This window comes from Tiliqua scincoides, chromosome 2 (assembly GCF_035046505.1).
Source record: "Tiliqua scincoides isolate rTilSci1 chromosome 2, rTilSci1.hap2, whole genome shotgun sequence".
Taxonomy (NCBI): Eukaryota; Metazoa; Chordata; class Lepidosauria; order Squamata; family Scincidae; genus Tiliqua; species Tiliqua scincoides.
The window spans coordinates 18,898,515-18,917,123 of NC_089822.1; the positions used below are offsets into that span (position 1 = coordinate 18,898,515).

The 18,609-nt window shown below is 41.5% G+C and overlaps 1 protein-coding gene across 1 annotated transcript in view; it reads right to left on the reverse strand.

Moving 5' to 3' along the window:
• Nucleotides 1–18,199, reverse strand: part of PAIP1 (poly(A) binding protein interacting protein 1) — a 35,530-nt gene extending 17,331 nt beyond the window's left edge. Inside the window, exons 1-4 of the mRNA XM_066614825.1 lie at nt 17,778–18,199; nt 14,919–15,061; nt 11,036–11,224; nt 4,790–4,902 (exon numbers count right to left, since the gene is read on the reverse strand). Of these exons, the coding sequence (XP_066470922.1) occupies nt 4,790–4,902; nt 11,036–11,224; nt 14,919–15,061; nt 17,778–18,018 (686 nt within the window). The 5' untranslated portion in view covers nt 18,019–18,199. The remainder of the gene's footprint in view (nt 1–4,789; nt 4,903–11,035; nt 11,225–14,918; nt 15,062–17,777) is intronic.
• Nucleotides 18,200–18,609: the final 410 nt, after the last annotated feature.

The window sequence follows — 18,609 nt, forward strand, 5'->3', positions numbered from 1 at the left end:
AATAGAGAAAGGGTGATTTATGAAAAGAAAGCATTACAAGCCCTGGTTCTCAAATAACCAAAGTTGCCACACATCATTCAAGCATATTGATATAACCTATTAAAATGCATCGTTTGATTATTTTGTCAGTTCCTGGATTCTATCACACTGAGAAAGAAAACTCAGGACAGTTAAGCACAGAGGGGTCAGTTCAGTTCTTCATGACTTCCAGAGTTTTAGGAGACAAGAGTAAAATGGACACAATTGTGAGGAAGGAAAAAACCTACCGTTCCTTTTCCGATACTAGAATCACCAGGATCAGGGGAAGGTTTAGCGACATCACAATGGTATCTCTAAATGCACCCCTTTACTTTCTCTCATATATGTGAATGGTCATTCATTCCTCTGAGGAAAAATACAATGCCGCAGTGAGGGCAGATTCTGCCCTGCACCCCCAAAAGTGGATAGCCCAGTGCCCTACTCACACATATATCATAAAGTGTACACACACACCCCATTTCCATTCAATATAGAGACTCTCTCTCTCTACCCCATGCATAATGAGTGCCAGTGCAATATAGTGGAGTGAGTTACACCAGACACACCCAAATTCAAGTCCTTTCTCAGCCGTGGTACTCATCATTACTTTGGGCTGGTCACCTCACACTTATTATGAAAATAAAGTGAGGAAAAACCCACATGCTCCCCTAAGCTACTTAGAAGAAAAAATTTACATTTTTAAAAAGTATTTTACTAATACCAAATAAAGGCTAGCAAGTATTAACCCACACAAATTACATAAAGGCCTGTTATATACACTTTCTTGGGAGTAAACTCCATTGACTATAATGGTACTCACTTCTGAGTAGACATGTATAGGATTGGGCTCTTCGAAACACTGATTCAACTAAAGTCTGCAGTGCAATGGTTCCCAAACTTTTTAGAGGCTGTTGCCTTATTTATAAATACGAAGGGGTGTGGCTATAATGGTGATTGGGTAGCAGTGCTCCCCCCTCCACTAGCAGCTTGTTTAACTGTTGATGTACATAGCCTCATCTGCCCTGTCAGTTTCGCGAATCACCAAAAACTGGGTCATGACCAATTGGTGGGTCCCCGACCCACCGTTTGAGAACTGGTGCTTGAGTGCATCAGAACGTACTATATTTTCAAGGACTAAAATAAATGATAAGAATAAATATTAGATAGTGCTAGATCTAGAAGAGTATAAAAATACATGGCACTTTATGAACATTGTTAGATACAAAAAACATCTATAATGAAGTATGACTGATTCATAGTGTGCCAAAATCCATAAAAATATTAAACATTTGAAGTACAAAAAACCAAATTCTTTACTCACTAAGGTATGAAAGTGATGAACTAGTCTCATTTACATGGCTAGGTTTTTACACATCTGTACAAGATGGGTATTGTGTTTCTTTTGCAAGAGGAATAAGATTGGTTCACACTTACTGTTATCTTTTTTGTAAGAAAATAAGACCTTTATTGGCATAGAAGGAAAAAATTTAAACACAGTCATAATTATCAATTACGCTTCTGTTTGCCATGAAACAGCAGAAAACCCAAAATTCCATTCCACTAGAACCCCAGAGACAAAGCTAGCAACCTTGTCCAAAGACTCAGTTTCCAGTATGGAGAGAAGAGACCAAAGCTTAATTGAATCCTCCCAACCCTGCATTTTGTTCAACAAAGGGGCCAGATATTTCTTATGAAGAATGTTATGTTGTGGGCAGTTAAAAATAAAATCTTCTAGGGCAGGGGTCTCCAAACCCTGGCCTGGGGCCAGATGTGACCCACGGTGAGCCTCTATCAGGCTCGGGACTAGCCTCTGGTGCCCTGGAAGCCTCTGGTTCATTTGACCGAATGTGACTAGAACTGTGCTCCAGTTGCATCTGGAGGATGTTCTGAGGGCAGGAGAGGCCACATTTCAGAATGCCTTCTAAAGGTCTAAAAACATTACCCCTGCTAATTGGGTAAGAGGCACTTTTTTCAAGTGGGTGCTCCTCTTTTTAGCAGGGGGAGAGTAACTGGCCCACCTCACCCCAGCAGTGTCTTTTCTAGTGGCTGTCTGCTGGTGTTCTTTTTGCATCTTTTAAGACAGTGAGCCCTTTTGGGACAGGGAGCCATTAGTTATTTGATTTTTCTCTGTAAACCGCTTTGTGAACTTTTAGTTGAAAAGCGGTATATAAATACTGTTAACAACAACAACAACAACAACAACACTTTCTGGTTTTCCTGAAAACTGGAAGTGACTTTTTTTTTTTGCCCTCTGAAGACTTTAGGCTTTCTGGGGATTGGGGAGGCCTCCATGGCCCTCAGAACGTGCTCTGCGTGTTTCCTGTGGTGTGCTGATTCTGAATTATTTACTCCTGCACATGTAAGTAAGCTGCTTGTGAGGTTGGAAAATGGGAGTTAATTGGAGAAAACCTGGAACTTAGAGCCCATTCATTCATCTAAATTCCGTCTCAAATATATTTATATAAATTTTATATTTATTTTTCTGGCCCTCTACATAGTGCCAGATACTTGATGGCCCTCTGGCTGAAAATTCTGGAAACCCCTGTTCTAGGGTCTCCCCACAATTCCCATCATAGGAGCATCTTCTCTCTGAGTGAGGAACGTCTCTGAATCTGCCCACTAACAGAGCTGAGCGAAATACATTACATCTCGCAAGAGAAAATGCTCTGCAAAAACCATGATTTTAGATTTAGAGTAATTAATCTGTAACTTGTTGGTTATAAAATACTCTATGAATCTGTTAAGTAGATGTTTTAAGCCAATTCTTATTTGAGAAAGGAGTGCTGCATCATCTGCATACAATAATAGTGGCACTTGGCAGAACTCAAATTTGAGGCAGATATCCAATGTCTTCAAGGTTGGGACTACATAATTTAGGAACAGGTTAAATAGTGTGGGAGCCAAGATGCATCCCTGTTTAACCTTTCTGTTTATAACAATGGGGTGTGCTAGGCCACTTCGGGTATATCTAACTTTACATGATGTGTTGATACTAATTAATATCTTATATTCCAATAATCTTGTATCAATCCCCATGTTGGCTAATTTAGTCCAAAGAAGATCTCAATCAATAGACTCAAAAGCAGCCCTTAGGTCAAGAAAAGCCACATAGGATCTTGCTTTGGATTTCTTGAATCGCTTGTGGACTAAATGAGATAAAATCAACAGTTATCCAATGTTTATTTGCCCTGACAGAATCTTGTTTGCTCAGGACATCTAGAATACTCTGAGAACTGATCCAGGAGGAGAGCTTAGGTATTTATCATAAATTTTGGCTATTACAGAGAGTAAAATGATAGGATGGTAATTCGCTGGGAGATTGGGATTTAAATTTTTTTTTTTTAATTGGGTCAGCAAAGCTGTTTTTAAATCACCTAGCAAAAGGACATTGTTTTTTAAATGGATTTGCTTTAATGCGATTCTTCCCATGCATGTGAGTTCAGGGAACAGAACCCTTGCAAATAACGAGACTCAACCTGTATTTTTTGCTGTATCACATGTAACAACTTGTTCGATTGAGAATAAGTATATTTCTGCTTTTTATCTGACAATAGGGCACTAAATTGTTTTTTATAGAAAAAAATTAACTAACACACATGAAGTGTTGGACTTTGTGAATGCCAAATAATATGCTCTGATAAGTGCCCCGAGATCTCTGCACTCTCTTTCAAACCAATCCTTTTTATCAGACACACCATGTATAATCCTCCACTTAGGCTTGGAGTCCAGGGTCATAACTTAATTTGGGCAAAGGGATCAAAGTCCTTTCAGGCAATTGATAAAAGATCTATGCTTGTTGGCTCCATAATTGTGATGGAATTTTAGGGAAAGGGTACTATTCACCATGATTTTGTATCTACTCTTTGTCTTTTCTTCAATACCTGGAAACGTTGGAGTTCTCCCTGAATACAAATCAAGTACCAGGATTAAAGGGAGGTGATCATCAATGGTGATATCCCCAATGGCGAACTCTTTCACATACGGTTTCAGTATCATGGAAACTAGAGCATAGTCTACAAAATTCGACCCATACAGGGACACGTACGTGAATCACCAGCATTGGGGTACTCCTTTAAACCATTAAGCCAAAGCATATTAGAAATAATGGAAAATCTTGCAAGAGCCATACCATTGGCAATGTAATGAGAATCCTCTGACCATCTGCCCAATGCGCAAAAGAAGGAGAGAGTCATCATCCACCTTCCATGCTCTGAGATAAATTTAGTCAGAATTCCCAACCCTGGAATTCAAGTCACCCAGCAAAAAGATTTCATCTAAACGGTAGGTCTTCTTGAGATCATCTATACCAGTCAGGAGGTCACTCCAGAGCTGGGATCTCTGGGAACTATTGAGCAAGGGGGAATACAGACATTTATGCATATTAAATCAATAGCTTCACAGGAGATCGTTTAGATTTTTATACATCTGTACAAGATGTGGATTTTGTTTCTTTTGCAAAAGGAGCAAGAGTGGTTCACAATTACTGCAATCATTTAGTCTAAAAATGAAAGTTGTGATTCCTAAGAAATGCTACAAAAGTTGAGGTAAGATGCTTACTTACACATTTTTAGTTTAACACAAGAATCACAAAGTGCTTTTCCCAAGGGAAAAGTGTCTAGAAATAGTAACTTTGTAGCAAATACAATTGTTTTGAAAACATTCCAGGGATTCTGTCATAAATCATACATTTGCAAAGGATTACCACCAGTAAGAAAACCAACGTGTTAATTTTGAATACAATGGCTTGTCATAAAAACACACAGATACTGACCTGCGAAGCAGTAACTGTCTAAAGTTGCCACTTTGTGGAGTAATGGTGAGATGATGAGAGAGATAATTGCACAACCTTGCTCCCATATAGGAAAAGTTTGGGACAGATGTTGCCTTCCAAACAAAAAACACAATGAGAATTAGAAGATACAAAACTTAATCTTTTTTTTTAAAAGATGATTTAAATTTTTTGCAGTTCTTTGAAAATCATTTCTGGATACCACACCAAAAAGATTTCATCAAACAATCTCTATCTCACCTAAGGACACTAATAGACGACTGCTTTATAGAACACTGTTAACAGAAGGGTCTCCCAACTGCAGCAGAGTTGTGAAATTCATTTCATATAGTGGGCCGAATAGTATTCACTGTGCCTGCTGAGGGCAGGAAATAACATAATTAAGCAGGAAGTGACATCATTAAGTAGATGGCCACAAATAAGCATTTTGTCACAAAAAAAACTCATTCGCTGCAAATAACAGATTAAATGTTCAAATATTATTCATAATTTCAAGATACAAGAGAGCCCAATTATCATGCTGAAAAAGCCCAATAATAAGGGGGCCAGATAAATTGCTTCCAGGGACCGCATTCAGCCAGTAGGCCTTATGTTTGATAACCCTGCTCTAAGAGCTCAGATCTTATTCTTGCAGAAGAGATGCATGATAAAAGTATGCACTACCTCTTGACCACCAGCAGCAGGAGCAACAGGTAAGGACCTATCCAGATCATGTTTGCTGTGCAATCCTATACATGTCTATTCAGAAGTAAGCCCCAGTGAGTTTAACGGAACTTATTCCCAGGTAAGTATGTACAAGATAGAGGCCTCAATCCCCAGGTTTGAACATGAGTGAGCAATGGAAACAGGGCCTCAGGTTTGCCTCTTCGTTTGCAGGCAGAAATGTTAACTGGGCAGAGTGGCTACATGCTGGTCTCTTCCTTGTGTCTTAAAAAATATTAATATTTTTATTAATAAAAATAAACCATAACCTTTGCTATGTAACATTTTTATAATTTTCAACATTTTATAGTTGAAAAATTGTATATAAATTTTCAACATTTTATAGTTGAAAAATTGTATATAAATATTAAATGATTATCCTAAAGCAGGGGTGCTCATACCCCAACCCGGGGGCCATTAGAGGCCCTCGGGGACCCCCAATCTGGCCCGCAGGGAGCCCCTAGTCTCCAATGAGCCTCTGGCCCTCAGGAGACTTGCTGGAGCCCACACTGGCCTGACACAACTGTTCTCAGCGTGAGGAAAACTGTTCGACATCTCACGTGAGCTGCTGGCTGAGGGCTCCCTCCGCTGCTTGCTGTTTCATGTCTGTGATGCAGCAGAGGCAGCGAAGGAAAGCCTAGCCTTGTTTTGCACAAGGCCTTTTATAGGCCTTGAGCTATTATAAGGCCATCATTCATTCATATAAGTTCCATCTCTAATATATTCATTTATGTAAATTTTAAATGTAAATTACTTCTTTTTTTCCCTGGCCCCCGACAGTGTCAGAGAGATGATGTGGCCCTCCTGCCAAAAAGTTTAGATACCTCTGTCCTAAAGCATAGCATAAATCCAATGTTCAAACATACATAGGATCTGGCTTTTTTATAGTTCATCTTTTCCTGTGTTGGGTGGTACAACTACAGCAAACAAGCATGAAGACTGTGAGGGCAAAATAGTATAGAGAGCATGATCAACTACATACAGTTACTGAATTTCTGCCCAAGAACAGTGTGATACAGGGGTGTCAAATATAAGGCCTGGGGGACAGACGCGGCCTGCGGAAGCTTTTTATCAGGCCCTTGGGCTCTCAGCTGCTTAGCAGTGCTGAGGTGGCACTGCTGAAAGGGCAGCCCACATGAAAATTAGGCTCTTCCATGTCTTGAAATATGATCAAGATTTGTGTGTTTTCTCTTCTGTCATTTGCAGCTAATGAGTTCCTAAGTGAAAAAAGTGCTTATTTTTGGTTATGACCTGTTTAATGGCATCACTTTCGGCCCTGAACAGGCAACATGAATGCTATTCGGCCCTTGGTATAAAACAAGTTTGACACCCCTGGTGTGATAAATAAGGATACACAAACTCACAGCAAATGTCTTGTGCTTTCTTCAGCGATAATTATAGTTTCCTTATGTTAGCAAAAGTATCTCTTTTGTATTTTGTGTTTTTTGCTTGTTTCTGAACTCTCTCTCAAGCTCACACAGGCCTGTGGATAATGTGAAGACTTCAAGCCCTCACCCACAGCCTTCCCAGAAATAAAGGAGAAGCAGTGCATAGCTATTTGTCCTTTCCACCTGGAAAACCTTATCAAAGGAGTAAGGTTGATACTGGCAGTGACAGATGAAGTGAACTTCTAGATAGCCTGTGTCCTGGGAATTATCCTTTGCTCTCGGAGTCTCTGAACATAGCCATCGATACCAGCTAGTAAAAATTTCTAGTGCAATGTCTACAGCAAGAGTAACAAATAGGGCTCATGGGCTGGATATGGCTTATGGAAGCTCTTTATCTGGCCCATGAGATAACTGAGCTCTCCCTGCACAACCAACAGCAGCTGAGCTTCCAGGGTGGTTCTGGAAGAGTCCAATTATCATATGGATATGATATTATTCTTTCAGGGCCACTTCTTTAGATGTCCATAAAAGGGTGGCCCAATGATACTTTTTTCAGCAGCAGCACTTCTGCAGAGGCAGTGGGCCTCAGGTGAGGAATGATATAGGGAAAGAGGCAGACCAAGAGGGGTGAGAGCGAAAGAAGGGAGGCGCTGCCAAGGTGCTAGGAGAGCAAAATTATCACACAGGAACCCTTTCATCAGCACAACTTCTGCCAGTTGCAGAGCACCTCTCAGCTTTTGAGTTGTAAGTGATGGCTCTGCAGAAGCAGCACTGCTAAAAGTAAAACTAGCATGTTAATTGGACTCTTCCATTTCCTGAAAATATCGTAAAGATTTGCATATTCTCCTGTCATTTGCAGTTAATGAGTTTCTAAGTGAGAAAAAAATGTTTTAGTTCTGGTCATCACCTGCACAACTTCCGGCTGCCAGCAGCTGCCATGTATTCAATTCAGCCTACTGTATGAAACAAGTTTGACACCCCTAGTCTATAGGATCATGAATACTTTACAAAAATGTATATACTAAGGAATAGTCTTGACTGCTCATTTGGCCTCCATGTATCATGCAAAGAAGAGGGTAACAGCGCAAAAGTAGCTGTCTTCCCACACACAACGGCAACTTTGACTATACTGACTGTTACGTACCAGTTCAGAAGCTTTTTAATATGCATAACTGTAATTGTAAATTTGTAATTGTAAATTTGGACAATTCCTCAAATCATGGTTTGGTAGATTAGGAACACATTGTGGGTCCATGTACAGATTCTCTTCTCCCATTTCCACACCAGAGTTTGCTGCGACATCCAAATGGCACTAACTATAGTTGTACAATTTGGATGCCACAGATAATCTGAGTAGAATGGAAACAGAAGGAGAAGGAGAACTGGTACATGAAAAGGAAGGATCAGGCATGTGAGTCTATGGCATGGTATTGAGGATTGTCTGAACTGGTCTGTCGACCTAATTTTCTAGAATGGATAAATTAAATACCTTAACAAAATGTAACGGGATATCTCCTAATGAAGCAAAGATACAGATCTTAATATAGTCCTGATTTCCATATGTCCATGGACATATGAGTAAAGTCTTGGTAAACTGGTTTCAAATATTTCTACAGTATATATGAATTTCCAAAACCATATATGTGGTTTATAAACCATAATGAAGTGGTTTATGTAAACTTTTTATTTAGCATAAGCTACTACCCATCCATGGAACAGAGATATGAACAGCTGCCCTTGCCCAAGGCAGAAATTCTGATGCAGATTTTTAAAAGGAATTTGAGAAATGAAATACCACAATGTTATTCTTACTTTCTTTTAACAAGCAGCAATTAAAACCTGAACTGAAAGAAAACAGGAACTAAAAGCAATTAGCATAAACACACAACAGGCTATTTACCTTAGAAACATGGATTGCTCTGTTATCTCTTCTGAATTCCTTAATTGACAGAGTTCAATTTAAGGTCTCTGTCCTCATTTCTAAAACTTCCAAGAGGCCCGAGATTTGCTACTTGGTAGAAAGGTTTCTCTTTTTAGGACTACACTCTTCTATAGAAACTATTAGCTAGATGCACTCATGCAGTACAAGTGCCAGTAAAAGTGATTTGAAGACCACTCCATTGGAAGGTATTGTAAAAAAAGATGCAGTGGGATTTGGGTTAAACGGCATCCGAAAATTTCTTGTGGCCAGGATACTCTTTCAAAATTTCCCTTGAAAAACTGAGTGGTCTTCTGTTCTGGTCATATGGATGACAGGACAAAAATGTGTAATACTAGAGGTTCGAATTATAGTTTTCATTACTAAGAAGAGGAACCAATTCAGTGATGGAGAATGATGCTCTTTTCAAGGTCTATTTCAGGGGTGCCCAAAACCCGGCCCTCGAGGTCGGGCCCAAACTTGCGGCCCTCGAAGTCTCTCAATGCGGTCCTCAGGGAGCCCCCAGTCTTCAATGAGCCTCTGGCCCTCCGGAGATTTGTTGGAGCCCACACTGGCCTGACGCAACTGCTCTCAGTGTGAGGGCGACTGTTTGACCTCTCGCATGAGCTGTGGGATGAGGGCTCCCTCCACTGCTTGTTGTTTCACATCTGTGATGCAGTAGCGGCAGCAAAGAAAAGGCCAGCCTTACTTTGTGCAAGGCCTTTTATAGGCCTTGAGCTATTGCAAGACCTTCATTCATTCATATAAGCTCATCTTTAATATATTCATTTAGTTAAACTTATGTAAATTTATTCAAATTTTAAATGTAAATTAATTATTTTCTTCCCCGGCCCCCGACACAGTGCCAGAAAGACAATGTGGCCCTCTTACCAAAAACTTTGGACACCCCTGGTCTATTTCATTGCCTGCGAGTACAATCCTAATCAACTTTCCAGCACTGAGGTAAGAGCAATGCAATTCTAACGTAAGGGAACAAACATTGCCTTATCTTGAGAAGGCCTCCATGACTGCCCCCCAACTGCAGGATGCAGACCATGCTTCACTGTCACAGCTGTGCCAGTACTGGAAAATTGGTTAGGATTATGCCCAAAGTGACATAAAGGCTGTAAGTCTATGCAACCCCGAAGTAAACCACGAAGAGTTCCACTATCCCCTCATCCCAAAGAGCTGCACCACCGCCTAGCAGTACCACTTACCACTGGAAGTCGTGCGGAGTCCTCTTCCTGGTGCTGAGGCCCAGCGCCAACTGGCGCTGGCTCAGCGCTGGCACTCCCTGCTCTCCAGGTGCCATAAATGCGCTTTATGGCACGTTCAAACATGCAGCACCAGCAGAACGCTCGTACCACTGGCACTTTGGAGCTCAGGATTGAATTCTAAAACATCTATTTAGGTTACAGTTCAACATTTTATCTTTCCTGAAATTCCCCAGTATCGCACTACTTCCCATAATGCTACTTCCTTCACTGCAGTGCTCACTGTCCTGGGTCTGACAGACAGCTATTGTAGCTGGATGAGCAGTACAGTATGGGTAGCCTGTGCCCAATAAGCACCAGTTTCCTGCCTCATTGTCAGTGTCGTCTCCTATAGTGCTGTTTCATGCAGCACTCAACTTTTGGGGAAAGCAAGCCCTACTCTATTGGAGGTATGCTTATCTTACAATCCTTTTTTGCAATAAAAGCCATATGCACAATCTCTTCAAACTACTACTTCCCTCATTTGCTTTCTGTGATTAAAAATGTTCAAATATTTTACAAATCTTTCTAAAGATTACAACATAGGCTTTTTTAAAAAAAGTTAAGCTTTAAATAAAAGTTTAAAGCAGATAACAGGAACATTACCAAATCTTCACAGCCCACTATTTAAAAGCACATTCCTGTCTATCACTGTTAAAAGTTACATGGCAATGCTTTATTCCCAGTGTAAACAACTGATGTTCACATTTTGAAGAAGTTCTATTGAGTTGTATTCAGAACAGAAAGACACTTCCTCTCATGGAAGGACTCTTTCGGTAATTTGAAATCTCTTTTTGTTTTGCTCACAAAAGACTTTAGATGCAACCCCCCCCCCCGCACACACTTTTTATCACTTCAGATAAATGCTTTAATAAACACCCTATTAGTGTGGAATTAGAAAGGCATGTAAATATGATTTGATATGATGTGCCACTAGGCTATTACATCACTGTCATGCACAATTTACCTGTTGATAAATGAGTTCAACAAGCTCTTGTAATGCTTCATCTGTGGTGACACAGCCATTCAGAGTTTCTGAAAAGTGTGCTATTTCGGTTTCAAAACAAGCTGGCTGTTCAGCAAGGTGGTTTAGAAAATCCTGCACATATTCTGGTAGACTTGGACATCCTTCAGAATTGTCTTCTGAAGAAGATTCCTAGAAGAAATTACAAACAAGATTAAAATCAAATTATGTATCTTATGTATTACAATGATTTCTACTTTTATTTAATTCCTGAATTTATTATCAGAATACTTAATACTGGAAACCAGTAAGACAAGGTAATACCTTTTCATTACTTTAATAATTTGCTAATTTTAGAGATTTATTTTTACATGTCATTCTGGAAGCTTTGTTGGCTGAAGAATGGGATAAAAATCTGAATCTTTCCGCATGTACAATATAGAAATATTCCTATTCATAGTATGAAAGCCAGGGTGGTGCAGTGGTTCTGGTGTTGGATTTGGTCCTGGAAGATTCAGGTTCAAATCCCCATTCAGTCAAGAAACTTCTCTGGTGACCTTGGGCCAGTCACTAACATACCTCACAAGATTGTTGTGAGGATAAAAGGAGGGAAGGAACCATGTCTATTACTTTGAGCTCACTGGAGGAAGAATGATATAAAAACGTGAAACATAACAAAGTTTTAAGAAAAGTCAAGCTGATAACCCTACAGTACTGCACTGTGATTCCCACCACCTGCAAATTTCCAGGGACACTCAGGGTTAGGAAATTTCATACTTATGATGAAACAACAGCTTACAATGCTGATGAGTCAGGATTGAAATAAGCCTGACTGAGAAACACCATATATTCCCCCTCCCATATCCTATTCTCTGTCTAGTAACAACTGCAACTTCTCCAAACAGTTGCAACAAAGTTGATGCTTTTGCATGGCAGCAAAAACGTGTAATCCCAATCATGGGTGTGTATCAGACTTGCTTAGTTTAGGTGCCCTATGGAAATGGGAAGAGACTGCACCAACACAGGAAGCGGGAACCACTATCTGATAAAACAACAATACAAATTTGTCCACAAAACATATTACTCACACACCTGTATACATATAGCTGTTCGTTATACAAATCCCCTGGGGGCTGGGGATAAGAAAAGACCCTCAGTTTGGCTGTACTTGTCGTAAGAGGTGACTAAACAGCCACCAGGTAGATGGGACTCGTTCGCCTGGGAAGGCAGCTCATCTGAGAGAAGGAAAACTCTGTTCCCAAACCTCCACTGCCTTGTGGCTATATCCAGTTATGGAAAAGGCTTCAGGAGACAACCTTGAGGCAAAATCCAGACCCGGAGTCCCTGAGGCTGTTCATGGCTGAACACACACTCTGGCAACTCCTGCAACATCGCTGTAACCAACCGTATTGGCTTCTGCCTTTCCACTGGACCATTTCAGCGATGTGGAGAGGGGATTTGCTGCATGGGTAACAGTCTATCCTCCATATCTACTTTACCCAGGCTTCGCGCACTGGAGAGGACACTCTGTTCCAGAACCACTATTCAGAACGCGATACCATAGTCTTCTGAGACTGAAGAATGCTAACATGCATAATGATCAGTTATACGTATAGCTACAACTATATGTAGACAGATTTGTGAGTAATATTTTGTGAACAATTTTTGCATGCAGACAGGTGTGTGCCCCTTAGCGTCATTCTGGCTAACACTGGATCACAAATACGATGACCACACATGGTCATGTGGTCATCAGCGGCGCACATCCCAACTCTTCGAAAGTGAGGGGAGCTCAGCTCCCCTCGCCTCTGGAGTTTTGTCTGAGCCTCTCAGAGGCAGCGCACATCTGACACTGCCTCTGCAAGGCTCAGACCGAGGGAAATCGTGTCTCTCACGTGATTTCCAGCTTCCTCCGTGAAGAGAGAGAGAGGGCCAGCTATACATATAGCTGTTCATTATTTGTGGTCTAAAAAAAGAGAGGGGGAAGGAGAGTCAACTTCTGCAAAGGTTTGCTGCCTTACAATCTGGAGGAATTAATTGTCATAGGCATCAAGTGGCTGTTTACAAGTCTACAGAAACATTCTCATTCTGGATTAGAGAATATTTGACACAACTATACTTTCTTAATACTGAGAGCACTAATGCAGTTTAGGTAAGACTGAGATTGCAAACATAATGCTATAATCTACTCAGAAGTAAGCAGCATTAATGCATTCAATGGGGATTACTCTCAAGTAAATGGAACCTATCTTGACTCCTTTTCAGAACTTTTCTAACACTGAATTTATGGAGATGATTCTTTGTTAGCAATTTTGGTTTCAACTTAAAATTTCAAAAATATTAATAAAAACAAGTTACACCTACACTGATGTTTGCCCTGGATTTATTTTTGCAGATGATGAGGCATCTAGATAAAACCAAAAAAAGTGGAGTTCACAGATGCTACAGCAAAAAAAGAGGCTTACATTAGGAAGCATACAGACCCAAACAGAGTTTACATAGACATTCTGCTTCTTACCTCTAGAACAATTGTTCAAGAAGACAGTACTTAGGACAAGTTAGCACTTAAAACAAAATGCATTCAATGCACTTTGAACTTGAAACAAAAAAAATCAGTTAAGCGTATATGGCATGATCTGAGAAATGAAACCTAAAACTCACTAGCTCATGAATGTTTCTGAATACAAACCACTTATAAACTTCCTTTTAATAACATATAGCATTGCTTCCCAAATGTTTTACCACTGGGACCCACTTTTAAAAATGACAGTTTATCGCAACCCACTAGACCAAAAAGGAGAAAAAAAATTAATTATTAAGTCATAATAATTGGGGTCCTGTGCTCTTGAGGTTGCTAAAGACCCTACAAATAAGGTCTTTGTAGGGTATAGACATTTTCTAGACTCTGCCTAGAAACAAAATTCAAGGACTGTTCCTCCAAATCTTCACAGTCATTCCAGGGTACCCAGAGAGCTAAGGTGGAGAGCAAGATGTGCCGTTAGGGATTTCTAGGACAGACAAGAGGCTGAAACTGGGTTCACATATGATCTATGTCATGCCAATTACTAGAGAGAACAGGAAAATGTGACATTTTAATTTGGAGGTATGAAGATTACTTCATACCAGATGCAAACTGGGCAAGAGTGTTGGCAAAATTTTAAAAAAATGTTTCAAAAACTTTTTGTGACCCACCAAAAAAATCAGCTCATGACTCACAGGTGGGTCCCAGACCGGGAAACACTGACATATACTATTTACTAGCACAACGCACATCTAATTTTAAAACTATTTAAAAATGAACCACTAAACTATTTGATAGCAATAAAAGTTTTAAAGGCACATATCTGAAGGCTAGTAATGCTATTAGTAAGTCTAATAATTATAAATATAGTTAATATTCTTATACACTCTAATATGTTTTCCGTGCTGTATGAATAGGCTACCACTGATAAGCTCATACCCAGAAAGGAAAGAAAGCTGTTCTCCAAAATAAGACCTTGCTCAGTATTTGCTTTAAATGAGAAAGAATTGTATATCTAAGAAAATCATCACTCAGCAATTAAAGGTTTCAAGCTGTCCCCTGCTTAGTTCACCCAAAATAACCCAGCATGCTGTTAATATTGTTGAGAGGCTGTCCAGCTAAATTAACACATGCCAACACTGAAGCATCTAAAGGGGTTGTTTTCTCTTTCCCCATCTGAGACAGTTTGATTGTAAGGATTCCCAGGCATATGCTGTTGCTACCACAACTAGCGAAGTTCTGGGGTGGAGTGCTTTGCTTTCAGAACAAAGTCATTTCTTCCAAAGAAGGTTAGCAAGTCTCCATGCATGTACACATTTGCTGCACATGGATGAAAAAAAGAAAAAAGATAATGTAAAGACTTACAGGAATATTAGGGGTATATCCTGAGGGATAAAATTCAGGTGCATTCACCGACAGCTTTGACTTTACCACTGGAGCCACAACCACCTGAGGTTTAGCCATTGCTGATGCTGAACAAATTTTTTCTGGCAAAGTTCTTGCCTGTTCTGAAAATTTAAAAATTAGTGAACCTTTTAATGTTAGCACAGCATGCCTCAACAAATAATTAAAAGCTACTGTTATGTTAAAATATGTTTATGACAAAATACATGTAATTCTGAGAATTTATTCCAACATTTTAAAATTAACTGCTGGGTAGATTTTAATCAGGGATTATGTTTCTGAGTGAAAGATAACTAGTAGTTATAATACTACCACTATTTACTTATCTATACAGTTTCATTGAAGGAAGACTACAGTAAAACAATCTGTTAAATCTTCAGCAACTATATACTTCACCTAGAATAATAAAGCAATACTGGGACACAGTAGGTTTTGTCTAGTACATTATATACCATCTTCTCATTTATGCCACCATAAGGACTTCCAGGTGGTCACCTATTCAGGCACTGCCCAGACCTAGATTTTCTAAGTTTCAGTAGAATGGCTGTATAATGAACCTGTGTTTTGGAACCTCTGAACTCTATTTTGTTTTAACAAACTTATTTCTTCACTAATAAACACTCCAGACAGGATGCACATTAATTCCTATTGTACTACACAAGTTTATCAGATTGTCAATGATCAAAGGCTATACTTTTTCCTTATATTATAATTTGTTAGAAGGATCAACAAACGAACATGGTTTTATTGAATTGGAACCTTCATAACTTTACTTCTGTGATCATACAATTTTGATATCACTTTCAAAGCTCTGTAAATACTTACAACACCTTCCTCCAACCTCTCCATTGCCATGCTGTCACCTTTACCAGTTACCACCTTTCCTCTCCTGACAAAAGTGAAACTCTCATGTGTTTGTCTGAACTGGGACCAGCACTAGAGACACAGTTGCACTCTCAGTCTCCATTGCACAGTTCAATGTTTAAAGAGACAACACTGCAGAGGTTAAGTACAGTGATTGCTTCACCTCCCTAACTAACCTTAGAACACATATGGATAAATAGGCTAGAAATCCTCAACGTTACACCTCAAAGCTATATATTTATAAGTTGCTCCTGTCAATTCAGTAAAACTTCTTTCCAAATAAGTGAACACAACACTTTTGTCTCAGATGTGAATGCACTTTCAGAAAAAGCAAACATATAGCATTTTCCATTTCCTCTAAATCATCTACACTAAAACACACTTCATGTCTGAAAGAGATCAAGTACAGAAAGGAGTTATAAATTTGGAAAGGTCAAGTTACACAGGCTGCCTATGCAATAACAAACGTTAGCCAAATATAGACCAATGACACAGTAATCATACATTCTTTACTCCAGCATGTTTTAAAGGGCAGACTAAAGGAAGGGGGGCAAGCCAACAGATGACAAATCATGCAACTAAATAGGACTAAGAGACTAAACTCTTAGTCTCAATGGTACTTCCCCTACAAAATTAAGTGCAGATCCCCAGCAATAACAGTGGGAATAAATGCATACTTACCTTACATCAGGGATTGTCAACCCATGGCATGCATGCTACTAGTGGCACATGGTCACTTTCTGAGTAGCATGTACAAAGTCACCATATATTTTTGAAAAACACTTAACAAAGAAAGTTTGTGGTTTGCTTGATTTTTTTTCTGCTCCTTACACAGCTGCCCCCAAGTTTCTAATGCTGCGGTGGGCACACTCAGGGCAGCTACACATACTCTGCCTGGAAGACCAAGAGAAAGTTGAGAAGAGAATGATGGACAGGACAGAAAGTCAATAGGGGGTGTTTCTTTCCCTGTACCTTCTGGAACTTGGAGATATATTTCCCTTGAACTTGGAGTCTTTATTTAGCTATTGTGGTCATTGCTAAAAGCAACATTCGAATGGAGTGGCACATTCAAGATTCTCTACACAAAAAGTGACACTTGTCATGTGAGTTGGCTACTGATGCATTACAGAATTGTTACATGGGCAATATATATGAGCTGCTTTGAATGCTGGAAAGCACTATACAACTGCTAATTACAAATGGGGGGTTATACTTCTCTGCAAAGTTTAAAGGACATTCTTGAATAAATTCAAGAGAATATTAGAACAATAGTGCTTTACTTACAATAGCGTTTGATGCTGTCACACAAACACACACTTGCAAAATTACCAATGCAAACCATGCATATTCTTTTAATAATTTTTCTTTAAAGGAAGCAAATGAGATCACAAGTGCAGAGGCTCATTTCAATGCATACAACAATAGTCACAGAAACAAGAAGCTAGCCAGAAACAAAAAACATAAAGGGCTCCCTCCCCCCCTCACCCACCCTCCCTCTCGGCACTCCTGCATGACCTCTGACTCAGCGGGGGGGGGGAGGCAGAGGTGGGCAGCCTGCATCTCTTAGACCACAACCCTATACAACTATTCCCCGGAATAAGCCCCACTGACTATAATGGACTTATTTCTGAGTAAACATGCATAGGATTGGGCTCTAAGGCTGCAACCCCATCCACACCTAGCTGGGAGGAAGCCCCATTGACCATAATTGTCTGACTTCTGAGTAGACATGCATAGGATGGGGCTCCAAGGCCGCAATCCTGTCCACACTTTTCTGGGAGCAAGAGCCACTGACTACAATGGGGCTTACTTCCAAGTAGGCCTGCATGGGAGCGGGCTGCTCCTGGGCTTGCATGCAAGCGGGGAGAAGGCTCCAGACGGGCCTGCCTATGGAAGGGGGCGGGGGCCGCAGCCGCGGCCCGCAGCGCCTGCGGATGAAGAGGAGGCGGCCGGTACCTGGGGCGACGCCGGATCCTGGGGGCGCCGTCTTGGGCGGCCGCAGCGGCTCCTGGTGGTGCGCGAAGCCCTGCTTGAAGAGCTGCTCCGGGGCCCCGAAGCCGCTTCTGCCTCCGCCGCCGCCTCCGGCGCCGCCGCCGCCTCCCATGCCCAGGCGAGCCCCGCTCTCGGGAGCCAGCGGGGCGCCTCCCCCTCGGCCGCGGCCCGCGCCGGGCGCCCGGTCGAAGCCGTTGTCGGACATGTCGGCCTCAGGCCCTCCCCCCTGCTCATGGGGGACGGAGCCGTCCTGCGGGGGGCAGCGGTTCCAGGCCGCCACCGCCGGCCCTGAGACACCCGCAGCCGCCTCACTTTCGCTTCCTCCCCTCCGGCTCGCTCCTTCTCATAGCGATACCTTCACAGACGCTCCCGAACGCCGCACACGCACCCCGGTCGCGCCCACAGCGCCCCGCCGCGCCCGGAGGCCTCGCTGCCGCGTCGCCATGGCAACCATGCCCCGCCCGGCTGCGCAGAGGCCCAGTGGGGGCGCGGGGGGCACGCGCAGGCCTCACCTGTGACCGCTGCGCGGAGGGGGAGGGGCAGTGGCAGCATGGAGGCCTGGAGTCTGCACTGCCTCTCCCCTCCTGTGCAGTGCTCAGAGGTGCAGGCGCCCTGTCCTCCTCTGCACCTGTGTGGGGGGACAGAACAGACCACAGTAGGCCTATTGTGGTGCCACACAAGCGTTGTATATGGACACCCTACATGGAGGGAGGCTCCCTTGCAAGAATGGGTGACAGACACACAACAAACCTATCTGTTTTGTGGTGCCACACAAGCATTGTATCTGTCACCCTAT